Source organism: Dysidea avara, chromosome 10, assembly GCF_963678975.1.
Source record: "Dysidea avara chromosome 10, odDysAvar1.4, whole genome shotgun sequence".
Classification (NCBI taxonomy): domain Eukaryota; kingdom Metazoa; phylum Porifera; class Demospongiae; order Dictyoceratida; family Dysideidae; genus Dysidea; species Dysidea avara.
This window is the reverse complement of record NC_089281.1, coordinates 22,189,081-22,216,056: the sequence shown is the minus strand read 5'-3', so window position 1 is coordinate 22,216,056 and position 26,976 is coordinate 22,189,081. Positions and strand designations below refer to the sequence as shown.

General features: G+C 37.1%; 4 protein-coding genes and 1 long non-coding RNA gene across 5 annotated transcripts in view; 4 read left to right on the top strand and 1 right to left on the bottom strand.

The window, feature by feature from the left end:
* The window catches only part of LOC136237300 (serine-rich adhesin for platelets-like), an 87,676-nt gene that overhangs the window by 19,402 nt on the left and 41,298 nt on the right, over positions 1 to 26,976 (bottom strand). Inside the window, exon 4 of the mRNA XM_066027650.1 lies at positions 1,215 to 1,271. Within this exon, the coding sequence (XP_065883722.1) occupies positions 1,215 to 1,271 (57 nt within the window). The remainder of the gene's footprint in view (positions 1 to 1,214; positions 1,272 to 26,976) is intronic.
* LOC136237298 (balbiani ring protein 3-like) lies at positions 1,332 to 8,181 on the top strand. The gene is made up of 3 exons (XM_066027648.1): positions 1,332 to 1,547; positions 2,318 to 7,743; positions 7,893 to 8,181. The coding sequence occupies exons 1-3, from the start codon at positions 1,482 to 1,484 to the stop codon at positions 8,053 to 8,055; spliced, it is 5,655 nt and encodes a 1,884-aa protein (XP_065883720.1). The 5' UTR covers positions 1,332 to 1,481; the 3' UTR covers positions 8,056 to 8,181.
* LOC136236297 (balbiani ring protein 3-like) lies at positions 11,402 to 13,860 on the top strand. Its single transcript, XM_066026434.1, has 3 exons — positions 11,402 to 11,498; positions 11,592 to 13,546; positions 13,604 to 13,860. The coding sequence occupies exons 1-3, from the start codon at positions 11,430 to 11,432 to the stop codon at positions 13,731 to 13,733; spliced, it is 2,154 nt and encodes a 717-aa protein (XP_065882506.1). The 5' UTR covers positions 11,402 to 11,429; the 3' UTR covers positions 13,734 to 13,860.
* LOC136268884 (uncharacterized) lies at positions 16,347 to 16,869 on the top strand. The gene is made up of 2 exons (XR_010707142.1): positions 16,347 to 16,420; positions 16,471 to 16,869. It is a non-coding gene; the product is annotated as an uncharacterized lncRNA (long non-coding RNA).
* LOC136268718 (balbiani ring protein 3-like) lies at positions 22,299 to 26,945 on the top strand. The gene is made up of 5 exons (XM_066064161.1): positions 22,299 to 22,529; positions 22,687 to 23,333; positions 23,380 to 23,521; positions 25,821 to 25,976; positions 26,025 to 26,945. Exons 1-5 carry the CDS (start codon positions 22,476 to 22,478, stop codon positions 26,790 to 26,792), a joined length of 1,767 nt encoding a protein of 588 aa, XP_065920233.1. The 5' UTR covers positions 22,299 to 22,475; the 3' UTR covers positions 26,793 to 26,945.

Below are 26,976 nucleotides of genomic sequence, written 5' to 3'. Positions count from 1 at the left end.
GTAGTGCATGTATAGCAGTGTAAGTTGTGTTAATGAGAAAATGTTCTATTAACCGTGACAACTACCATCATGTATCATGAAGAGTCAGTTGTCTTACTTTGTCACCAGTGTCTTGGCTAGCAATATTTTCACCACCTTGTTTATTCCCATGGATCCTACAATCATTTCTTTTTAGACCTCCTATTTTTTTTGCACAAACTTTTGAGATACCATATCTTCCAAGTGACAAAGGTTAGCTTATACATTAGCCTTCCCTTGGTAACTCATAACTTCCCCTGCCTTTAATTAATCTAATTGAAACTTTACCACATTACTGTTGCTATGCAACGGCTTTAAGTTGATCATGTTTCAAGGTGGTACCTTATTTACAAGTTATAGTTGTCAAGTTGTGCTAAGTGGACTAGTTATCAGACTGGCTCACATATATACAGGAAATCAATAATGGCATGAAGAACCATACAACACCCTGGTGGTATGAATGTACGAAAATCACTTATGTATAGTTTGTGTACAAGTCGTGTGGCAGTGCTCCTGGTATCATGTAATCGAACCACTATCCTTCACCTTTACATAGCTATGTCTACTGTATGTTTACATTAGCGTATATCCTTAAATGTATAAAAAAAAACTTACTAACTACACATTATTACAAGAGATGGAGTGCTTTCAGTGGGTGTGGATAGGCCAGCACAAACACGTGCACATAGTCAAAACTCACCCAACTTGGACCCACCTATACTGTTGTTTGTATAATGTGGGATTATAGGATTATGCAATATACACAATATGCGTACAAAACACAATGTATATAGCAACAAAGACATTCACACACACATATACAAATTATGCATTGACAAAAAATTTTTAATGGTACTTAAAATTTTATTTGCTAAAATATGATTAAATTTTGCAACATTCCAACTGAAGTGAAATGACCACAGCAATGTGTGCACATATCAGTACTGTGTGTATCAAACACTGGTGTGGGTCCAGTGGTCACCCATGCAATCATACACAAATTATAACCTAATTGACCTGTAATAGAAACCTCACTAACAATCTAATAGCTATAATTATTTTCACTGTCACTGTTACCACACCCAATAGCATCATACCACTCCCTGTAAGCCACAGTAACTAGGAGTGAGATAAACATTAGCTTTATTGAATCACCAGGCAGTACTGAATATTATGGCATGTGGTGTATATCTTACCTGATTTCTTGCTCATTAGAATCAGATACATCTTGAGATGGCTTTGCATTTCTTTTTCTAGAGTAACGTACACAACAAGTGTAATTACCAATGGCAACAAACAGCAGTGATTGAAACAATTATGTACATAAATATTTATGTATTGACTTTCCGAATATTTTGTCATTAAGACAATACTGTAGTAACAATGGTAAATAAAGTATTCTAAGCAAAAACAAATCACTTAGAGTAGTATATATAGTTGCCACTATGATGTTCCTCTAAAGTATGATGTGCCTAGCAAAGATGAGAGCAACGTTGCTTGGAGTTCTCCTGATTTTCTTGTACATTATAGTGAGTATGTGTGTGTGAGAGTGTATGTGTGTGTGTACATGCATGTATATTATTACTTTTTTTATACATGCATAGAAAATGTAACAAAAAACGTTAATACTGAGGAATACACTATCCCAAGCACTTTGTGAACAAATACGCATATTACATACACATGTGCAGCAAATACAGTTCAAACGTATATGAAACACGTCTTTTTAGCTTGCATTGCATGCTTAACTATAGGACTTTGTAAGTTTAAGGCAACAGTTAACATCACATTGCTATCAGGTACAGTGATAAAACACCTTATGACAGTCAGTGTTCACTCAACAAGTAGGTATCATGTTAGTACAACTGTATAGGCATGAAACAATGGTGTTCTATTGTTTGCCATTACAAAACCAATTCAAGGGAGCATGCTAGTAGATGTAATGCTTTGTATTGTTTGTCGACAAATAACAGTTGAAAATTAGAAACCCTAAAAACTGCATCTCTGAACTGCAATTGAGCAATAACTAAAAAACAATGCTGACTTTTGACTTTCTAATATCACCTACAGTTTCCTGACACACAGTACATCAGAAATGTTCTGTGGTATGAAACACAGACAACGTTATGTCCAGGTGTGGTAAATGGTATAGACAAAAACTACACTTGTTTCTAATGATCTAATTGTAGTCTAAGAACAATGAGACTACAGTCTCAATGTTGAACATAGGGAAGCCTCACTTGATAACCATAGTATAACAATCATTGCTTTTATTCCAAGTCTGTCTTTTCTGCTACAGGTAACAGATGGCAAGATAGCAGGTGAAGCCGGACGTTGCTACTACAGAACATGCAGGGCACCACTTCGATTTGACCGCTGGAAATGCAAATGTGTATGTCCTTACTTACCATGCAGGGATGGAAAGGTGTTGGATGAAACACAGTGCAAGTGTGTCTGCCCAAAGAAGACATGCCCTAATAACTACTGGTATGACCCATGGAAATGTAACTGCCAATGCAAAACACAAGAATGCAGTCCTCCTAAGGTATTTGACAAAACTACATGTTCCTGCAGATGTCCAAACCGTGTGTGTCCAGAGGGAAGAAAACTAAACCCTTGGAACTGCAACTGTGAATGTGTACATAACAAATGTGTTCGACCAAAAGTGCTGGATGAAAAACAGTGTAAATGTGTCTGCCCAAAGAAAACATGTCACGATAACTACTGGCTTGATCCATGGACATGTGATTGTCAGTGCAAAACACAGAAATGCAGTCCTCATAAGATATTTGACAAAGGCACTTGTTCCTGCAGATGTCCAAACAGTGCATGCCCTCAGGGAAAAAAGCAAAACCCATGGAACTGCAAATGTGAATGTGTTAACAATAAATGTGCTGCACCTAAAGTCTTCAATCCAATTACCTGCTCCTGTAATTGTCCCTACATTTCTTGTCCACCAGGGAAAGTTCTTAACCAACAAACTTGTCACTGTGAATGTCCCAAGCACCTTAGATGTCCAGCTAACAAGATAGTTGATGATGACACATGTAAATGTGTGTGTCCACCAAAGGTGTGCCTTCCTAACAAAATACTTAATGAAAACTCTTGCAATTGTGAGTGTTCTGAAATCAAGAAATGTATTTATCCGTTTTCATTCAACCCTAATACATGTCAGTGCACTTGCTCCCATAGTGGGAAATGTAAGGAGCCTTACAAGTTTGATCCTCTCTCTTGTTCCTGCAAATGCCCAAGTAACAAGAGATGCCCTGAAGTACAATGGTTTAATCCAAACACGTGCAAGTGTGAATGTCGAGACAAGCCAGCCTGCCGTTATGGCCAGAAGTACAACGACTACTCCTGCAAATGTGAGTGTCCATACGTGTACTGTAGTCCAGCTCAGGTACTGAATCCTTACAACTGTCAATGTGACTGTCCACAAACCAAGAAGTGTCCACCATTCCAACGCTTGAATAAAGATAATTGCAACTGTGAATGTATTGATAAGCCAAAATGTAATCAACTACAGACCTTTAATCTGAAGACTTGCAAATGCGAATGCATCAAAAAGCCTACTTGCAGCAGAGCTCAGTATTACGATGAAAGTACGTGCAATTGTGCATGCCCACATCCACTACAGTGTTCACATCCTCAAGTGTTCAACAAGGCAACTTGCAAATGTGAATGCCCACATCAGCTGAAATGTTTGCAGCCTCAAGTGTTCAATGCAGATACTTGCAAATGTGAATGTCCATACATCCCAAAATGTCTTTATCCACAAAAATTTAATGAAAAGACTTGCAAATGTGAATGTCTGCACAAAGACAAGTGCTCCACTGATCAAACGTATAACGAAAAGACCTGTTATTGTGAGTGTAATAAAAAGTTGACCTGCACTCCAGCTCAAGTTTGGAATTCCAAAACATGCCGATGTGAGTGTCGTGCTGCACCTAAATGTAAAGTGGCTCAAGGATTCAACAAAGACACATGTAAGTGTGTGTGCCCATATCCTCTTAGATGTTCTCCAGGACAGAAATTTGATGAAGAAACCTGTCAGTGCAGATGTTTACACCAACCAAGATGTAGAAATGATCAGAAATTCAATCCACAGACTTGTAAATGTGAATGCATCAACAAGCCAAGATGTAGCTACTCTAAATACTTTAATGAAGGAAACTGCAAATGTGAGTGTCCGTACACAGCCAAATGTCAGTATCCACAGGTTGTGAATGGAGAGAGTTGTAAGTGTGAGTGTCCACACTCAATTAAATGTCCTGTTAACCGTATACTTAATGAGAAGACTTGCACTTGTGAATGTCCTACTAAACCATACTGCAGCTCAGAGCAGAAATACAATGAAAACACTTGTGCATGTGAATGCTCCGTCTCAGATGGCTACTGTAGATATCCTAAAGTATTCAACAAAGAGAAGTGTAGTTGTCAGTGTCCCACCACATACTCAGAATGTTCCACTAGACAGTACTACAATGCTGATAAATGCAAATGTGAATGCTCTAAAGAGTCGATACGGTGTCATTTGCCACAAAGAGTTAATCTAAAAACTTGCCAGTGTGAATGTCCAAATCTGCACTTGGTCAAATGTGGTCCTCATCAAATATTTGATCCTAAAATTTGCCGGTGTGTTTGCAAACCCATTGCTTGTAAATCACCTTATATATTTAACTCAGAAAAATGCCAGTGTGAATGTCCCCATACCAGCTGCAGAACATCTCAAGTTTTCAATCTTGATACCTGCCAATGTGAGTGTCCAACAACACTGGAATGCTCTGGGAACAGAGTATTTAATAAAAGAACCTGTCGGTGTGAATGTCCTGTAATTAAACAGTGTCCATATGGCAAAGTGTTTGATGATAACAACTGTGAATGTGGGTGTCCACCAGTGTGGTGTACTGACAAGCAAGTATTCAACCCGACTTCATGTCAATGCGAATGCCCTAACCAAAAAGAGTGTAAAGGCTCTCAATACTTCAATTCTGCATTGTGTGAATGTCAGTGTCCTAAAAGATTAATATGTGCAGACAAGAAGGTCTTCAATCCAGACACTTGCTCTTGTGAATGTCCACGACAGCCAATTTGCAGATATCCTTATGTTTTCAGCGAGACAGAATGTGACTGTGTATGCAGCATTGTTAAATGTCCAACCAGAAAGGTCTTAGACAAAGATTCTTGCTCATGTGTCTGTGATCATGTGAAAACTTGCGAACCAAATCAGTTTTTCAATGAGTCTACATGTCAGTGTGAATGCCCACGTAAAGTGTGTACATCAGCCCAAGAAATAAACAAGTGGACATGCAATTGCGACTGCAAGTACGTCAAACGTTGCACACAACCACAAGTACTAAACCCTGACAAGTGTGTCTGCGAATGTCCTAGCACCACGTCTTGTTCTGCCAACAAAGTACAAGACCCTTGGAAGTGTACTTGCAAATGTAAAGAAACTAAACAATGTAAGTCAGATGAGACTTTTGACAATGATAAATGCCAGTGTGTTTGCCGCACACAAAAATGTCCAGATGGTAAAATCTTAGATCGGGACAAGTGTGAATGCCGCTGTCCAAATGTGATTGACTGCCCTGCACCGAAAATGTTTGACCACAAGACTTGTGCATGTAAATGTCCCAAGAAATTATGGTGCCCAGCAAATCAGTTCTTTGACAAAGACACTACTTGCACTTGTAAATGCTTAAAGACAGAGCAGTGCACTGAACCTTACACTTTTAGTACAACTAATTGTGAATGCCAATGTCCACACACCAAGTACTGTCCACAGCCACAATATTTTGATGCAAACACTTGTCAATGCAAATGCAGCAGCAGAAGAAATTGTGAACCAGGACATGTATATAATCAAAACTCTTGCGAATGTGAATGCCCTAACAAGAAAGCATGTAAGGAAGGACAAGAATTCAATCCATGGAAATGCCAATGTGAATGTGTGCACAAGAAAACATGTTCAGGGAAACAGACATTTAATAAAGACACTTGCAAATGTGAATGCCCACATGGTAGCCAATGTTCATCAAATAAATTCTTCAATGATCGTACCTGCCAGTGTGAATGTAACCATATTCCTTGGTGTGATCATCCACTTGTATTTAATGAAGACACTTGCAGCTGTGAGTGTTTGTTCGATGTTAGCTGTCCAGGAAATCAAAAATTTAATGCCTACAAGTGTCAATGTGAGTGTCCAAATGAGCAAGAATGTTCAGAGATACATGTGTTTGATGACGAATTATGTGCTTGCAAATGCCCACGTGCTCTTGCATGCCCAGCATCTCAAGAATTTAATCCAGATACTTGCAAATGTGAATGTCCACGCCTAAGATGTCCTCCAAACCAGGTACTCAACAAATATAGATGTTTATGTGAATGTCCAAAACGTCAACTGTGCTATGATGCACAAAGATTTAACGAATTAACTTGTGCTTGCGAGTGTCCCAGACACTTGAAGTGTCCAGCAGGACAATTTTTCAACAATGATACATGCCAATGTGAATGTCTAAAAAAGCCTCACTGTTACAAACCACAAGTTTTCAATGAAGATACTTGCGAGTGTCAGTGTCCACCAACATCTTGTCCACAGAACTCCGAGTTTGATCCACACACTTGTACATGTAAGTGTATTGGGGAATTATACTGCTCTCCCAATTATGTATTTGACTACAAAACTTGTTCATGTGAATGTGCTGTACTACCTCAACACTGCGTACTGCCTCAAGTTTACAATTCTAAGTTGTGTAATTGTGAATGTCCTTACACTTTGAAATGTACTTACCCTCATGAATTTGATCAAAAGATATGCAAGTGTTCTTGTCCTGAAAAGAAACAATGCAATGGGTACAATGAATACTTCAATCAAGATACTTGTCAGTGTGAGTGCGGTACCAGGTTCCAATGTCAAGGAGCTCAGAGATTTGATGAAGATTCATGCACATGTAAATGTCAAGGAATATCCACTTGTCCACCTGGAAAATATTTAAATGAACACACGTGCAAGTGTGAGTGCCTGTACAAAACTGCTTGTGAGCCTGGTCAGATCTTTGATGAAGAAAATTGCAAATGTGACTGCCCGTCAGATATAACATGCAAAGATAATCAAGTCTTAGATCCATGGAGTTGTCAGTGCAATTGTAAAGATAAGCCTCATTGTGATGGACCACAAATATTTGACAAAGACTCCTGCTCATGCAATTGCCCTCACATACCATCTTGTTCAGATAACCAATACTTTAATCCTACAACATGTCAGTGTGAGTGCAAGTACAAACCTGACTGTACAGCATATCAAATATTTGACCAAAACTCTTGTAGCTGCAAGTGTCCAGATATTAAGTGTTCATCTGGAAAGCTGGTTAATCCTTACACTTGCAAGTGTGAGTGTTACGATTACAAATATTGCATTCCTCCACAAGTTTTCAACAACGACACTTGTGAGTGTGGATGTCCTACTGTTAGTGTTTGTGGAACATCAAAAATATGGAACAACGATCAATGCCAGTGTGTCTGTAACACAGGCCCTAATTCATGTGAGTATCCACTTTACTTGGACAGTGACACATGTCGATGTAAATGTGGCTTGGAATGTCCAGCTGGTTATGATCTGGATCCATTTACTTGTACTTGCAAAGGATTTTTGTGTGAACGAATACTGAATAAACAACAGTGTCGTTCATCACGTTGTAGAGAAAATCCCGAAATATACTGCAGGTGAGTATGTAAATAATACAATGGCCAGTATTGAATGCTTGTGGTTAGATATAATGGACTAAATAGAGTGAAGACATAAAACAAAAATATTTTGTGATGCCCTGAGTTGCCTTTAAAACAATTACATGTGCATTTATCTTGTTCCACAGCTATTCTGCAAACTTGGGATGCTTTTGTCCATGCTGTGAAGTAAAAGGACATGTTTCACACATCACAGATGCTGAGAAATGCTGGAACTATTCATCTGGTGGTAAAGACTTGTGTATTGATTCATATTTTGGCGGAGGTGATGACTGCTACTACCGATGTTAGAACAAGACTTATTACCACTTAACACTTGTACACATGTATTTATTAATTATTTTATCTTTTAAGTACATACATACATGTAGTGATGGTATAACTATTTATGAGAACAGTGTTGGTATTTTACCATAATGTGATTATTTGTGACTTTGTGCTTTCTTTGTGCTGGGGGTGGTGTCCATCAAACCTGGAAAATTTTTAAAATCTTGTTAAACTAATTGGTGCACCAGGAAAAAACGGTTTCCTCGACTAAAATTTATACCACTGGTATTCCAAAATTCCTAATCGTTTTCTATGCTTACGCGTTATAGTGTGTTGAACCCAAGATGAAAAAATGCAGTACTGATGGAATTGTTTACAATACATCTTAATAAACAACAGATCCACCCTAAAAACATTGTATAGCTAATATCAACAGTACTACTACCGTGATGTCTACCACAAAGATTGTAATGAGAGAGTCTTCTTCGGTTTTCCTTAGCAATGTATGAATAATTTGAAATGCTACACTTGAAATACCGTCGATCGGGAAATATTCGACAAAACACTTGAGGAATGAGTACGCTGTTGGAGAAGAAAGACTAATGGCCTAGTAAGTTAGCATACCACTGTAGCTGCAAATTAGCTGTTCTAAAGAGAAACTGGTCAAACACCATTGATGTGAGAGGCTAAAACTTCTGAAATACTATTCATAAATGGTTCAGACCACAATGGGGTTGCATGCTATTTTAGAATTGTATGCAGAAGGTGAAGTGTCTAGTGGTCAAGGCTGCCCTATAGCATAGATTCTACAGACTTGTAATGCCTATAGCTCTGTCACAGCCAGGCATCCATCATAATTGCATGTTCATTGTACAACAGGTATCTGTATATCAACTTTATAGTACCTTGTATGTTCATTTCTGGTGCATAAAACATGTAGCAACAACTACAGTGCTAGCTTCTAAACTTGACAGTGTGCCAACCTCAACTACAGCAACGAGGTGAATAGCTCCATGATTATTTGCTGTACAGTAAAATTCTTGGGCTGTCCGTGAAAATATAACACATCAAATTTATTTTATAAGTAAATTTTTTTTTTTTTAATGAAAATTTCCTGATTTACAGTAGAACATGTTGCACAGTAGAGATTTCATACAGTTCACAAATGAGGTATTTGTATACACTTTCAATGTGTCTCTATGAAAAGTTCGCAATGTAACTCTGCTTGTATACTGTAATCTGAAATTTGTTGAGTGCCATCTATCCTCTTCAATCACACATAAGACTTCACTCTGTATACAAGCAACTATTCTGTACCCAGCAATGTATATGTAAGTTTGTAAAGAAAGTTTTGGAGTATTGCATGATTACTGTCTCGATGAATTTGTTGATTATAAACTTCACCATCTACAATAACAACAAGTATCTCTCAGAATAATAATTCACCACTGTACAGGACTACAAAGTGTTTGCCATGGCATGGAACTTATATGTTTGTAAAATTTTTGTGCATCATATTCACATGGAAATAATTATTAGTGTTGAGGATTCCATCTCTTTTTTCAGTGTACAGATCTACTTTTTGGTGTTGGCTCAATTTTAGTGCTAAGATTGAGATATTCTTCAAGATAGGGAAAAAACAATATTTTATGTTAGTTGGCAAATAATACAACTTTGATACACTCATCCAAAATGAGTAAAGATGTTCGAAAAGGTCATCACAGGGTGGTATGTTACCCTTGTAATTCCTACCATTACTGTTAGTGTTGAACTTACTACTGGTGATAGGTGGAACTGAGGTTGCTGTATAGCTACACCAAGTTGCAAATTATCTGTACATGGTAGCTTTACTAACTGTGAAAACTGTAAAAATTAGGCACTGCAAAAATTTTCGTAATAGGTTTATTGTCACTGGCAAACCAAAATCAGTTGTGCTCACTTGTTCTGAAGAATTGACAGTAACATCTCACACACGGTTAAGCCACAGAACTACCCAAATGAACCTTGTTTGTATAGCTACTATACAAAGAAGGTGTAGCTGTATTTACTATTTAGAAGGTGTGACTCAAATAAAACACTCATTTAATATAGCCACATTACAGTCTGTTTAAGTAAACACTGTGGCTTGAGTTTAAACACATACTAAGTGGACAAGTGGGAAAGATAATCCAGGTAGTTACAGTAGTGAGTTTAGATTGCAGTTGAGAGGAACCAAGTAGAAGAAAAAGAAGCCACTCAAGAATCCTCTTTTACTGTGGACGCCATATTGTTAGGGATTATAAGCTGTGTATTCTAGCTACTGGAATATACCAATTCAGCACCATTCTGGACTTCTGGTATTTGTTTGTAAAAGTCATGTCCTTTTCACTGAATTTCAGCTAATCTGTACACAGGTACTTTGGTCATTGCTGCAGCACCTATTACAGAATTTCTGCTGTAATTGTGTCCTGTGTTTCAGAACAAGAAATTTTTGTAGTCAACAAAATGCCACACAGATTCTGCTTCCACCAGACACTGACCAACAAATTAAAAATAATTCTAGCAGATAACAGACTAATGTTGAGGGTGAATATCAAGACATAGTAAGAATGCAAAACACTGCAGTTAAATCACACATCATGTTCCACTACAAGACAGGCAATGACCAACTTGGTTGCCATGTTTGTGTCATTTTAAGTTACACTTAGCCTAATGCCTAATGCATGACAATAGTTGTAGTTGATTGGAGGATATTGATTTTTGCATTGCGGACCCTACCATAGGTCTATTTCTCTGTGTACTCCTAGTCACTGCATACCTTTAGCTATCTTTGTAAGACTCTTCAAATGTCATAAGACATGCACTTTAAAGATGCTTGTCTCCAACATATCCCTATAATGTTTTACTGCAGAAGTGAACCGTGCCTTATTGCCAAATATGGATAAATCACAGTTCAATCCACAAATACTTCCTTATAAGTTCTTGTTTACTATTGTAATACATCTGCAAATCTGGACACTAAGAATTCATTGTGTGCCACCTGCAGCTGGTACAATTGCCTTTGCTACATAATTAAGCCAGCAAAAACATTAAAACAAAATAATAAACAAGTTACACAGTTGTGCCTCACCACACCTAAACTGAAAGTCACAACTACAATGAACTATAGTAAACTACCAACAGTAAAGGTTAGCCCACAACATCTATGATTGTTGCTAAACAGAGGCGACTATTTCTGCAGTACTATGTCTACATCACACAGGATACAGTAAAAACTAGGCAAGTTAATTGATTAAGATGATTGATTAATTAACAGCCAATTTTGTGCAAATAATAGAAACCATTTAAAGTTGTTAAACAGACAGTGCAATATAACTTGAAGTTGTAACAGTGCTAACACATAGCACACTCAAATTTCCATGATGGGAGGTACATCTATGCAACTGGCATTTATAGCCACATCTACATTGCTGATGATTCTTGTTACAGTAAGCTAACTATATTAGCAAGATTGTTTGTGTAATTAATGATCAAATAGTACATGTAAATTAGTAGAACATACTAAACTTCTTACTAACTAGGTTAGCAATGCAAAAGATTTGGAAGAAATCAAAAGATGCTACAGTATACAACAGTCTTGCCACTTCCCAAAATTCTTCACCCCCAAAACTTGCAAGTGTACATGCCTTCCTCGCTACTGCCCACCCCAATGGGTACAAGATCCTGCTACTTGCAGGTGCAATTGCAAGAAAACCTGTCCAAATGGATACACCCTTGAGCCAAAAAAGTGTCAATGTGATTGCTCTAGAAAATGTCCAAGTGGATTTTCTCTAGATAAGAAAAAGTGTCAATGTACTTGCTCCAGAAAATGTCCATATGGATATTCACTTGATGGGAAAACATGCCAATGTGTGTGCTCTAGAAAGTGTCCAGATGGTTACTCCTTGTATTCTAAAAGATGTCGTTGTTTCTGTTCTCGAAAGTGCCCGGATGGATTTTCTTTAAATTCTAAAAAGTGCCAGTGTTTCTGCTCTCGAAAGTGCCCGAATGGATTTTCTTTAAATTCTAAAAAGTGCCAGTGTTTCTGCTCTCGAAAGTGCCCGGATGGATATTCTTTAAATTCTAAAAAGTGCCAGTGTTTCTGCTCTCGAAAGTGCCCGGATGGATATTCTTTGGATTCTAAAAAATGCCAGTGTTTCTGCTCTCGAAAGTGCCCAGGTGGATATTCTTTGGATTCTAAAAAGTGCCAGTGTTTCTGCTCTCGAAAGTGCCCGGATGGATATTCTTTGGATTCTAAAAAGTGCCAGTGTTTCTGCTCTCGAAAGTGCCCGGATGGATATTCTTTGGATTCTAAAAAGTGCCAGTGTTTCTGCTCTCGAAAGTGCCCGGATGGATATTCTCTGGATTCTAAAAAGTGCCAGTGTTTCTGCTCTCGAAAGTGCCCGGATGGATATTCTTTGGATTCCAAAAAGTGCCAGTGTTTCTGCTCTCGAAAGTGCCCAGATGGATATTCTCTGGATTCTAAAAAGTGCCAGTGTTTCTGCTCTCGAAAGTGCCCGGATGGATATTCTTTGGATTCTAAAAAGTGCCAGTGTTTCTGCTCTCGAAAGTGTCCATATGGATATTCTTTGGATTCTAAAAAGTGCCAGTGTTTCTGCTCTCGAAAGTGTCCATATGGATATTATTTGGATTCTAAAAAGTGCCAGTGTTTCTGCTCTCGAAAGTGCCCAGATGGATATTCTCTGGATTCTAAAAAGTGTCAATGTTTCTGTTCCAGAACATGCCCAGAGGGCTATTCCCTGGATCATAAATCATGTCAGTGCTTTTGCTCTAGAAAGTGTCCAAACGGATATTCCCTTGATGCTAACAAATGTCAGTGTTTCTGCTCTAGAAAATGTCTATATGGATATACTCTCAATTCAAAACTGTGTCAATGCTTCTGCTCAAAAAAATGCTCCAATGGATATTCCCTTAATCGCAAAACATGCCAATGTGTTTGCTATGAAAAGTGTTCAGATGGCTACTCCTTAGATTATAGAACATGTCAATGCTTCTGCTCTAGAAAGTGCCCAGATGGGTATTCTCTGGATACTAAGAAATGCCAGTGTACTTGCTCCAGAAAATGTCCAGACGGATATTCACTAGACCCTAAAAACTGTCAATGCTTCTGTTCCAGAACATGCCCAGAGGGGTATTCCCTGGATCGTAAATCATGTCAGTGCTTTTGCTCCAGAAAGTGTCCAGATGGGTACTCTATCAACTACAAAACATGTCAGTGTGTTTGTTCAAGAAAATGTGCATACGGATATTCTCTGGATAGCACAAGATGTCAGTGTAGCTGTTCTAAAAAATGTCAACAGGGTTACACCTTAGATCTGAATCGGTGTGACTGTTATTGTCTAAGATCATGTCCACCTGGATATAAACTTGACACCCATCATTGTACATGTGTTAGTGCAACTGGCACATGTGGAGAAACTTTATCTTATGAGAAGTGTCTACAAACATCATGTACCAGAACACAAATCAAATGTTGGTACGTAAGATGAACCAGTTAATGTATGATTAAATGTTTTAACAATGTCGTTTACAGGTGGGATAATGTGAGAGGCTGCCAGTGTCCTTGTTGTATACCATATAATTCTATTACAAGTGATGCTTCGTGTGGCGGTTACATGAATCCTTATCAGTGTGAAACAGATGGATGCTACTGGGACTGTTAAAACTTTCATTTGACATGTACACATGTTTGCTGTATATTTATTTAAGTCACACTATTTATTCCCAAATACAAGAAATATGTATGAATCTATGTGTGTACTTCACATAAAGATTTTATACGAAACACTACACGAATATCAGCAATTAAGATAGCGTGCTCCCTAACACAGATATAGATGCATTGACATTTATGGTCATGCAAGCACTTATATGGCATAAAGGCATAACAAATAAAGGAAATTGCATTACCTATGGTTATGTATCAAAGCACATAACAAACTGGGAGTGATACAGTATATGATAGCCAGTATCAACCTATCATACAGTACTTTAAATATTGAAAATCTTCTACAGTGAAAAATCTCTGTGCTGTTTTACCTTCACATGCATGCAAATGCTTTCACGGATTTCTTTAAATAAAAAATGCTTTCACGGATTTCTTTAAATAAAAGCATGACCATGCATTGTAAATTTTCATATCACGGGCATATAATCGTAACACCTATCAATACAAAATGCAAACATGACAAATTTGTATCTATCTTCAGTATAAAACGTGGACTATTGACTACAAATGATACTACTCAGTGAGTGAGAATTTGTATAAAGACAAGCTTACAACTGCTAAGCCATTCTAGACAGATAGCAATTTTATTACTAGCATTGTAATGTACATGTAGTAGTGAACTAGATAACGACCACCAATACCAAGTATGTACGTAAGTATTTTATCATCACTGAATTCTAAAAGTTGGAAGCATACGAAGCACAGCAGGGTAGATAATCATTACAACATTATTTACTTTCACTGGTTACAGTAGCATTGTCAAAGTACCTTTAAAGCCAAATAATTAGTACCCAAAACAACACTATCGTGCAAACCCACATGTTATCTTGACAACAGACAGGAGGTGACAAAGTGATCATGTGAAAAGTGTGATGGTTTAGTGAACAAGTGTGGGTGTTAGCAACTATACAGCACAATTCTCTGTATGAATAGCTAAATTTCATTAAGGTTAGCAGTATCAACTGAGGATACAAATAGGTAAGTGACTAAGTGTAAACCAATTAGTTGAGCATCACTGCTTAACTAATATTTAACAAAGACAAATAACAAACCCTTTGTTCATCGTATCTGGTAAGCAACAATAAAATATCATGCAGCACAAATCGAATACTGAGTAATTACGCCTAAATTCCATTATGTGGGTGCAAATTAGGGTTGGGTGGTACACTGGGTGTGATGGTAATAATATAATATACAATACTGCCTTGTTTTAAAAAAAGTTGCTACTTTTAATACTTTCAACAGTTTTCTTAACATTGCAGTTGCATGCACACTTGTCAAAAACAATATATTATTTTGTTTTAGCCTCCTTGTACTAGCAAACAAAACTCTCCCTGCTACAACGCTAAAATGCCACACTAATTTATTAGAATGGAGGTGATACAGTTTAGCAACCAATGGATGAACTATTGTAGTGTGGTCTTGAATTGAAGTACTAGCAAACTTATAAACTGTTGGTCATTCCGGGATGGTTTACACAGGCACAAATCTTCCTTTGCATTCTAATAGCTACCTTGGTCGTATATAGGTTAGGTTTCTCAATTTTTGGACTCCTTGAACTGGTTTACATTCACATTTACAAATGTGTTTCAATTATAAAATGAAGCTGTTTATCATTGCTGTGTGTGTGCAATATTTATTTACTACAATATCTACATATATAAAGCTGAAAAGCCGTCCGTCCGTCCATCTGTTCATCCGTCTGTCTACATTCCTTTGACGTCCAACAATTTTCTTGCCAGGTGATGCATGTATCGAAGCATTTTAAATGCCAAACAAAGCGCTCATTATCTAAGAATTGCCTCGCTTTAAATGAAGCTTCTAACTGTCATCAATTGTCATTTACAGCACAATTAGTGCAAGGGTGTAGACAAAATTTGCTTAAATCCTTTCTGTAAACTGCAAGTAAATACCAATATCAGTCAACATATACATGTCTTGCAAGGGAAAACTTTATTCTTTGATGCCATGCCACCATATGGCGGCAGTGGCCATTTTACAGTTAAGTAAAAATAAAAAAAAGCCTACAAGCAACATCAGCCAGTGCTCTACACAAAACATATTGTCATTTCTACCAAGTGAAAGACTGGGTACCTTCACTCTTATCACCTCCCTATAAATAGTGGATTTCTATGGACAAGAAATTCAAAATATCTCCCCACAATGACATCATGGCATCAGCATTTTTGCCTTCTGGTATAAGATTGAAGTTTTCAACCATGTTAAAGCCCAGGGATGGGTATGTGATTAGAACATTAAGGTGTAGAGCTTCAACAGTCTCAAAGGGATAGCTATAGTCTCCAACATTACAGTACAATGGGATATTGATTTAATAAACATGCCTCATATACAAAACAGTTACCAAGTTATGAACGTGCAACTAGTTTATGTGATGATTCATTATCGGTTGTTATGTGTCTATACAGTGTTGGTAAAATCTTATTTACAACCAGGTGTGGCTGTTTACACAGACTATTATCTACAGATGTTGTGTCTGTGTGATCCTTTTCGTGTTATATAAAAGGCCACTGCTTTGTAAAAATGCAAACATCGTCAATCTGCAACATGACAAGCGCACTACAAGCTACAGTGATTCTTTTCATTGTCTTGTGCTGCATCTGGGTGAGCTACTGCACTCCTTTTAGTGTGTATAATGAATCTACATATTTTAGCAGGTTTCAGAAGGCAGTAAATGTGCTTACAAGCATTGTAAGCATCCTTACCGTTATGATTGGGACCATTGCAAATGTGTATGTGCTCGCAAATGTCCATATGGATACTACCTGGATTACAACAACTGCTATTGTGTACCACAAAGGAAGTCTTGTGACTGTGTAGGAAAACACAAAATCTTCAACTGGAAGTGTGGCCTCTTAAGCAAGAAGAGGTATCTTTGTAGGAAACTGAGCCTCCTATGCTATTGGAAATGCTACTAAAGGAAACTGTGAACTGAACGGAACGGAACTGGTATATTTCTTGTTTGCATCACTACACAATACATATACACTGTATGTATACTATTGGGAGTGTAATGAGCACAATTTCATAAATGTGTAATTTGTATAGTTGAATAGACGTGTGAAATTGGGAGATCAACATTGCTACTAACAGTGAATGTCTTTGCGACTACACGGCTTTTAAGATTACATTATTTATTAATTTATTAATTTATCACCAAATCATGATAGAAAAAGATACGTAATATTAGTCCAATGCATATCCAGCTCTGACTTGAAGTCATTCAATGAGCGTGCCTCAATAATATGCTGCGGTAAACTGTTCCAAGAATTCACTACATGATGAGAAAAAAAGTTACCTCGTAGCAAACAAGAAGAATGGCACTTGTAAATTTTTATATGATGTCCTCTGGTAATTCCTGTGACTGCGTGAAAAAATCATGTATATTGATATCCACTACATTATTAAATATCTGATATAGAAGTATCATGTCACCACACTGACAACGATAATTAAGTGAAGGCAACCTTAATTCTGTGAGTCTTGTGCCATAGTCACTATCATGCAAATTGTTTATCGATTTTGTTGCTCTTCATTGAATTGTTTCAACTTTCTTTTGGTCTAATAGGTAGTGGGGTCCCCATATTACATTACCACACTCTAGTATAGGATGTACCATAGATCTGTAAAGACGAACCAACATGTCGGAGTCTAAATAGGAAAAATTTCTTTTAATCAACCCAAGTATGTGATTTGTTTTGTTGGTTACAAGTGAAGTGTGCTCATGAAACTTAAGATCTTGATCAATCATAACCCTGAGGTCCCTGACAGATTGTGCCGGTTGGATGGCAGTGCCGCAAAGGAAATAGGTGTAGTTTTCTTTAGTGCCAAGATGTAAGATATTACACTTGCTAACACTGAATTTTAGTTTCCACTTAAATGACCATTCAGAGAGGCAATTCAAATCTGATTGGAGCCGGATATAATCTTCGTGTGACTTAATGCATCTAAAGATCTTGATGTCATCAGCAAACAGAAGAATTGGACTATCAACAATATCAGGTATGTCATTCACATATATGTTGAAAAGTAAGGGCCATACTCAGTCAACCTCAGTGTGTATATAGAATGTATTGAATGTTGTGAATGGTAACTACTCTATAGAAAGCCTGGGGGAATGCCAACAGGAAAAAAATCACAGTTAGAAATACTATCTGGAGGAAACTTTGGGGTCTAATGTTTACAGTTACTGACCGACAGCTAGTGTTTGATGTTAAAGAGAAACTATGACACTTCTGTGTTACTCCTCAACTTTTAAACTTTACCATTTGAGTTCATTCATTAATAGAATATAAAGTGAAAGGAATTTTTATGAAGTAGCTATACTAAGCCAAATTGACTATAACAACAACTTTTTCAGAAGGATGAAAGTTAAGAGAGGTACCTAGTTAATTGCTTTGCTCTACTGATTGTTGTTACAAAACAAACGCTAAGTGTTTACTGCACATTCTCACTAAAGTAGTTTGTTTCAACAAATTTAGAAGGTTTATTTTGATTTTTAAAATTTAAGCCACAAGTGGTGAGTCTCTCACCACACCTACTTTGATTAGCTTGTTTTAATAGTCATCACACAGTCTTCATTTCTCACAAACTAGCTGATCACAAGATGGTAGCACACAAAGAGTATGTATCAGTGGCAAGTAGAGAATAGAAGATAGGAAATTGTGTAGCTCCATTTTCTGTCTATAAATGTACACGCATCAAATACTAGTTATACATTTTGTCATAAAAATTCTTGCTTTGCTCACAATTTACACCACATCTTTGATCTCAATAAGAACAGCATGTGGTTTCAACATGTACATAAAACAGAATTGCAACTACAACTAAGTGTGGCTTCAGTATACTGAGAATATTCTTACTTCCAAGAGTCACCCGTGAGTTCTATGAGCAATCTATATATATAAAGCTGAAAAACTGTCTGTCTATCTGACCATCCGTCTGTCATGCCACTTACTTACCAAACTCAGTGTGAACTGACACAATCAGTGCTGACAATGAAGTACTCATCATCCGACTGCTCTATGATTATTATCACAAGTTCACACATGCTTCCTCTCTACAGCACGTAGAAGGCCAAGGTGTAGAGAAAACTTGAGTTACATTCCTTTGAAAACCACAGCACAAACTGTTCAAGTGTTAGAATACCTGACTAGGTGTAGGAGGTTTGTGGGTTTGAATCCAAGTGTTGGCACATTTTTTCCTTCTAAACAGTACCTTTTTGTGCACACCTTTTAAAACTCTACTTTTAGCTCATAGTATCCTGGTGTATTGACATGGGATTTTAGCGAAATTAAATGTCCATTGTCTGGCAACTCAAGTGTTGTTGTAGCAAATCAACACATGCTTTTGTTTGTTCTTTATAGAGCAATGAAGGTACTGGGTATAGGAAGGGTTGAGCTACATTCTTGTAAAAACCACAGACAAACAACTGGGGAAATTTGCACACCTCCTTTAACCCGAAGTGATTACAACTAACCTGGGTTCGATCCCCGCCTAGGTCACAACCTTGTTTTCACTTTTGGGACCTTTTTGATGCACCTTTTGTTCTATCTGTTTCATGCAAACCTGAAATTGTGATGACTCTAAATTACTCATTTCTCTTTGTTGACAATAAGCTAAACTGTCATGTAGAAACTGAAACTGCTATGTGTACACCACCTGTCATGTAGGTATATATATACAATTGCCTTAGTTTGCACTAACCCTGCATGTTCATTATTTCACTATACATACAAAAAAGATGGCATAGGGATCATGCGTTTTAAAGCAGTATAAACATGCATGCTACACAGCAATATAGGATACTAATAGTATTTATGCTTGGTTCCCAATGTAATATTATGTCACATTAGTTGCCCTGCATGTATAGCAGCTAGGTATACCATTGCTTTTGTTTGTTTTTACAGCATGCTGAAGGCACTGGTAGGGAAGACTCACTGAAGCCACATTCATGTCAAAATCAAAGACAAACAATTATGGTGTTCTGCATCATTAAGTATACTTGCAAGATGACATAAGGAAACATCAATCACCATGCATGCTACATGGGTGATGTTGGTGTTTAATGCTTGGTCTCTGTTCCCGACAATTGAAACGCATAATGTGGAGATGGTCCTGCATGTTAGACAGGTACCAATGCTAGTACACTGTAAACTAGACAGATGTTAAAAGCATTGTGGGGCGAGCCTGATCTTGCTATTTAATGCAATCAACTGCATGAACACATAATGACAGTTAAAACTATTAAATGAAACATACTATGGTTGGCGGAAGCTGTATAAATTGAGGCGTGATGATCCACTGTGGAGCATATTCTTGTAGACGTGGCAGTTCTTGATTACTGGTAGAGTGCTGTACGAAGTTATCTTAAGCCACTGTTGTACGATAGCTATGCTGTGGGTGCAAAACGCCATCTTCCTCACCTTCTTCTGTCTCGCCAATCTGCCATAATTGTAATGGGAAAATTCAAAGCACTAGGTATTTGTATGTGCTTACAAACCTTGCTTGTCTTTCTTCATTAGTTTCCCGTTCTCTTCTACGTCTGTCACGCTGAGAAATATTGTAGTATCCATTATCATGATAATCTGCTTTATTATCGCAATAATGGTTTACCCATTATTGCACAAGCCCACATGTAGCACTTTAATTGTACCATGCATGCACAATACATGTTTAAATTTCTATAGTTTTTCACAGGTGCAGCCAAACTGAGCAAAGGTGCTATTTTTGTATTTCATTTTTTCATATTGAAACATATTGTACACAATACACTTCACAGTGATACACTCAACTGTACTATGTACACAATGTACAAAGCTTTAATATACAGCTTTATTAGGGTGAGCCTGAGCAAACCCCACACTGGCGGTAGTCGATTCGACTGTGGACCGTCACATAACATAAAGTTTACACAAAGAACACGGAAATCATCAAATGTGACATACGCAAAAGTGTGCATCGCACATTCTCATGCATGTGACACGTAGGCTGTCAGTACTTACTTTTAAGTCTCAAATTCATTATACATGTATAATTGTCACGTAGATGTGCTGATAGCCAAAAGTTTTCACCTTTCAAGATGAATAGTGGCTAAACCATACAGAACTGGGGCTTGGCCTTTTTCGTTCACTAAGGAAAGAGTTATTGAGCTGTGTATGCATGTGGAAAGCATGATGGGGAAATTGCAGGGATGCATTTTGACCATAACTTGCAGTATCCTTAGTCAAAAGAAAAAAAGCCAATTTTTTTAATACCATGGAACGTATCAATACCAGCTAGTTGCAACTATCTTGCAAAAAGTATTACTTTAAGAGCAAAAGAAACCACTTAACTTCCTGCCAGACAACTTGTATATAGAGTTGTTTCAGCACGTGATCCTGGTTATGTAATTCTTGTAAAAATCCACGCATCTGCCACATACGTAAGTGAATCAATAGAATCAGTACATTTGAAAGACATGTAGAAGCATGACATATAAGTACGCTGAAGGCTTGGAGAAGGATCTACAGAGAATCTTGCTGATAAACTGAAGGAATTGACCCGTTTTCCCAGCAAAGCTAAATATAATTCCTCTTGCAAGAGGGTCTATAAATACACAGCGCTTGATACACTGTTTATGTTTAAAAACTACATGCTGTTTTTATTGAGTGTTCGAGATCATTAATAGAAAGGAATAGTGTATACACCTGACATGATTTACTGTAATTACTTATCCCGTTATCATTTGTACTGAGACCATTGACCAACCCACTCCCATGGTAGTTTCCATGCCTGCATAGTCACTTTCATTTAGAACTGCTAGCCCCCTTTCACTGGCATGGCTTAACTATACTTCTACTGTTTGTACCAGGCAGGCACCTGGATGTGAAGAAGTAGAACAGCATCTTTCTATGCCTATGTGTTCTTTCATCTTTGTTCTTCTCTCACTATGTACACCCCTTTCAAGCAATCTTTGTTAGTGAATTTTACATCACATAATAGCAGCAAAGATAGCAATAGATAAACAGGGTAGGAAAGTACATTGATACCTATTAACCAATTCAATCAGTTTCAACACACATTAGGTCCAAGCATGTAGGGAAACACCAGTGTTATTAATTAAACAATAATTTTTAAAACACAAGTACACACAAAATAAGTGTTTTCTCAACTATTTTAAATGTTACAGTATCTAATCTTATGTGAATTCTTTAGCTGATTCCATTTCTGTAAGAAGCATTTTTTGCCACCAGTGATGGATGCCCACTGTTCCAAGTCTTCTTGTGAAGCTAACAGCAAGACTTTGCACTCTTAAAACACTCATACAGAACTTCCATTCAAAATTTTCAGCGACAGGTCTCACCCCTTCAAGAAATACAAGGAAAACAGCCTTCGTGGGAACTTAATACAGTTAGTCAATAGCCTTTATTCTACGAATAAAGACTTGTTTTTTTTTTGTCATGGGATTATGGCCAAACAGACACATTCAGTGGTATCAGCATAGAGTAGATATTAATACAACACACCCACATCTACTGTTGTTCCAACAAGCAAACTAAACAATAAAACAAAGCTCAAGCAGTTATAGCCATAACACATAAGACAGTACAAATACTTAAAGTAAAAACACAACTGTACTATGGCATTGTTCCTTGACAAAGACTGAAAAGCTGCAAAGATGCACAAAGTTGCATTCCTGATGTTTACTCTTTTTTGTATCAAGACTGTTATAGTAAGTATTCTCGTAAAACTTGTAAATTGTGTTTTCATTGTAATATCTAGATAAGTCTTAATATGGAAACTTTTAAAATAGATTAGTAATAATATAATATAACTTTAATGTAGTGTTTTGCTTAAAATAACCATATATCTATGTACGTATGTTTTAGGCACAAGGATCTGGTGAATGCAAAATCTGGTGTCCGCCATCAACTGAACTCAACGAAGAAACGTGTTCTTGTGAATGCACAACCAAAGACCAATGTTTGCCCCCAAGAATCTTCAAACCAAATCTTTGTGACTGTACATGCCCAAATAAGAAAACTTGTTATTTCCCTAAGTTTTTCAACAAGACCACCTGTGATTGTGATTGTTGGTTCAAGTTCTGCAGAAAGCCACAAGTTAAGAATCTTGAAACTTGTATGTGTGAATGTCCAGTCAAAGCAACATGCCCAGACCATCAGTTTCTTGATAAAGAGTGCGTCTGTAAATGTTCTAATTCTGGAAAGTGTTCACTTAAACAGTATTTCAACCACAACACTTGCCAGTGTCAGTGCAGAAGGATTGAGAACTGTGAGAGTAATCAATATTTCAATGAAACCAGCTGTGAATGTAAATGTAAAAGCATTCTACCTTGTCCAGATGGTAGAGTGTACAGTCCTGATACATGCAAATGTGAATGTGCAAATAAATGTGATCCAAAATTTAAACACAAAGAAGGCACATGTGAATGTATTCCCGATTCAAATTCTAGTTGCCAATCACTACGTAACCAAAAAGAATGCGAAAGATCTACATGTAATGCAGGAAACTGCCAGTAAGTATACGTGATTCTTCATGTGTCTTTCAACAGTGTCTTACAGGTGGCACCATTACAAGGGATGCTACTGTCCTTGCTGTACAGCAAAATCTACAGACTACATTCCATACTGCAACTACTATGGCTTAGCTGGGGGGATTAACAACTGTAAAAGGCATGGATGCATATGGAATTCTGAATGTACATAGAAGCACTAGATTCGCAGGAAACATTTGTAACATAAACAGTATGTTAAAGCAAAATACATACATTATTTATGAGCACACCCATGTACCTGTACGTTATGTCACGAACACTGAATTAGAAACACCTTGATTGATCACTTCTAAATAAACATATTTGTACACATGTTCACTGTAACGGCTAATTGTGCATATCTGGTACTGTTTGAATAGTAGTAAACATATTGAAGATTATGGCTCAGAATGAAACATTCACGTATCAAGATGTAGAAACTGAAGCTTGCAGAATGTGTGCAGCCAAAAATTCTGTGAAATGTAATAGTGGTGCTTACGTTTACAAGTGACAGCTGTACTACCATGTGATTCAGAATTTTTCATAGTACCGAGATCTCTAGATATATCACAAAAGATTATTACCTATATGGTGTTAAATTTCATGTTTACTATTAACTCTGTTATAAGACTGCACCTAACACAATTTACATTAGTATTAGAAACCCACATGTTAATTCTGTTAATTAACAAGAGGGTCTTTTCTGCAAATAAAATACAGCAAAAACATGCGTATTCTGTAGCTATATATCATGCTCTCCTCCTATGATAATTCTGTTAGACTGAATCTTACAATGCTATACACACCGAGCTAGTGAATATATACACACGTACACATACTGCATATACTTTGCCTTTAGAACAAATAGCACATATATGCCAGTATACTACCATTGTCATTTCTTTGTAGTAGTTGTCACAGAAACAGTTAGAACACCAAAGTGAATATATACAATATAAAAATCATGTCCAGGAACTATGATCAATAGATCAATATACAAAATGGCTTACACAACCACAGCTCAATATCAGGTAGTTACAGAATGGCACGTGAGTCAACCTGGACAATGTAGAACAAGTGGGCAACAAGACAGTCCACAGCCAGAAAAAGGTGCTATTGGATAAGCGCAACAAAGAATCTATTAAAATGAGACTACTTGGTAAGTTTCAAATTGTTTTGTATATGTTGTTATCCTTGAACTATTACATAAGGTGTAACATTCAACTTACAGTAATTAATTAACTTATGGGTGTATTCATTACATTGAATTAAGTCTGAACCAAAATATTTACCTGGTAGTAATACAGTATCATTAAATATGATTACTAATATCAATATAAACCACAATTATACCTATCACCATGCTTCTACCGTACTGATTGAAGCAAGAAATAGTTTGGGTGTGACAGAGCTTACATAAACTGTGTGCGAAATTGGTACTAATGCATTTACCAGAATTACTACTGTTAATATACATCAACCACAATTGAAAACAAAATACAAACACAGAACATGGATAACATCATAATTAGTGTACTAATGCAATTGCACAAATGAAGATCAATAATTGATTATGCTAAACTGAATAAGTCATACAGTGAGTATAATTCCAATACCATATACACCCCTGTAGATAGATAAGAGGATTTCATTCATAGGAACAAGTAGTTACATATATACAAAATCAGCTAAAATGTAACACTTGCAACCATGAGCTTCTCAAATATGCAAGAAAATAAAGCCTCCATGAAATAAAGAGAATTACAAACTTTTAGTTGAATATAATGCAAAGAAGATTTTTGTTGGGCATGATGTTTGCTAATTGAACTGAAAAATACTTGAAACATTTTTTCAAAGTAATTATACCGTATCGAATAGTATTGTATACATGCGTGCCAGGATATAGTATATCCTTATCATTAGCTAGAGCAGTACCACCATCTTGACTTGTCGCTGTAAAAACTATAATCAGCATAAGCTTTGATACAAGTTAGTAAAAGAACAGCAATGCCAGAAACTGACGTCATAGTACTCCATCAAGATAGTCGTGATCACATGACCAACTACCACATTATCTTACATTGCCACACCGTCATGTGAATTGAAGCTTTCTTGCAGTCAGGGTAGCATTGGACCAATGATAGTTTTGCAAATTTCTATGTGCAAAAGTCTCCACTTTGTGTGACTCAATATAGACAGTCTGAAAAATTTCCTCTCAACAATTTGGATGGTGACAATTTACAAAATTTTTTACCTTTCAAAAAACTGCACCTTAACCCTTAAACCTGTATGGTCCAGAAAACTGGATCTAAACTTAATAGATATGCCTGCTTTACAAAAAGTGCTGACAGCTATCAGTTGCAAATATGGTTAAAAGAAACACGTACACGTAAATAAACAAACATCTTACAACATTGTAAAACAAAAACAGTATTGGCTGCAGTACTTAGGACAGGTGTGACCATTTAGCAACCTTGTAGATGTGTGGCACGTTGTGAAGCCCATTCATTTTTATGCTTTATAAAAAGCCCAATTTTCATGACAATGCAAGCTTCACTAAACTGCAACATGGCAGGCACATTGCAAGCTACAGTGATTGTTATTGCCGTCTTATGCTGCATTTGGGTAAGTTGCTGCTTTCTCTTTAGCATTTATTGAACTTACATCTATCAGCAGGTTTCAAAGGCTACTACCAGCACTGGATATAGCCACACTGGATATGGTAACACTGGATATAGAAGAAAATGTCACTACAGTAGCTACTACAAGTGCAGAAGTCCATACTATTTTGATTGGAAAAGCTGCAAATGCATATGTGCTCGTAAGTGTCCTCAATACTACACCCTAGACCGATACAAGTGCCAGTGTGTCTGTGACTACAAGTGCCCTCCACATTACAAGCTTGACCCATACAAATGTCAATGCGTCTGTGACCACAAGTGCCCTCAATACCACTGGCTGGATAAAAGCAAATGTCAGTGCATCTGCAACAAAAAGTGTCCTCCATATTTCAAGTTGGATCCATACAAGTGCCAGTGTGTCTGCGACAAAAAGTGCTCTCCATATTTCAAGTTGGACCCATACAAATGTCAGTGTGTCTGCGACAAAAAGTGTCCTCCATATTTCAAGTTGGATCCATACAAGTGCCAGTGTGTCTGTGACAAAAAGTGTCCTCCATATTTCAAGTTGGACCCATACAAATGTCAGTGTGTCTGTGGCCACAAGTGTCCCTCTTACTACAAACTGGATCCCTACAAGTGTCAGTGTGTTTGTGATCGCAAATGTCCTTATGGCTCTTACCTGGATAAGAATAGATGCTATTGTGTAACGCATAAGAAGTCTTGCTGTACATCTTATCACAGTTACTACCACAACACGTGTAGCTCCTACAACAGCCAGTACAGCTGTAAGAGATACAGACAGTGTTATTGGAAGTGCTAAAAGAAACTGTGAGCCTAATGGAACCAATCTGATCTGGACTGTTTATTTCTTTTGATTGCATCACCATTCATCGCTCTGTATTTACATTCAAATATATATCACGTGTCCATTGTATATTGACATTTCATGCTTCAATAACAAGTAATTATCATGGCAAATATGTATGAATGTACGTACGTACGTA

Coding starts and splice junctions, on each gene's coding strand:
- LOC136237298 (XM_066027648.1), top strand. CDS start 1,482: ATGATGTGCCTAGCAAAGATGAGAGCAACGTTGCTTGGAGTTCTCCTG. Junction 1,548..2,317: donor TGATTTTCTTGTACATTATA/GTGAGTATGTGT, acceptor TTTCTGCTACAG/GTAACAGATGGCAAGATAGC. Junction 7,744..7,892: donor AATCCCGAAATATACTGCAG/GTGAGTATGTAA, acceptor CTTGTTCCACAG/CTATTCTGCAAACTTGGGAT.
- LOC136236297 (XM_066026434.1), top strand. CDS start 11,430: ATGATGGGAGGTACATCTATGCAACTGGCATTTATAGCCACATCTACA. Junction 11,499..11,591: donor TGCTGATGATTCTTGTTACA/GTAAGCTAACTA, acceptor CTTACTAACTAG/GTTAGCAATGCAAAAGATTT. Junction 13,547..13,603: donor AGAACACAAATCAAATGTTG/GTACGTAAGATG, acceptor TGTCGTTTACAG/GTGGGATAATGTGAGAGGCT.
- LOC136268718 (XM_066064161.1), top strand. CDS start 22,476: ATGCACAAAGTTGCATTCCTGATGTTTACTCTTTTTTGTATCAAGACT. Junction 22,530..22,686: donor TTTGTATCAAGACTGTTATA/GTAAGTATTCTC, acceptor CGTATGTTTTAG/GCACAAGGATCTGGTGAATG. Junction 23,522..25,820: donor TATGGAATTCTGAATGTACA/TAGAAGCACTAG, acceptor GTGACCATTTAG/CAACCTTGTAGATGTGTGGC.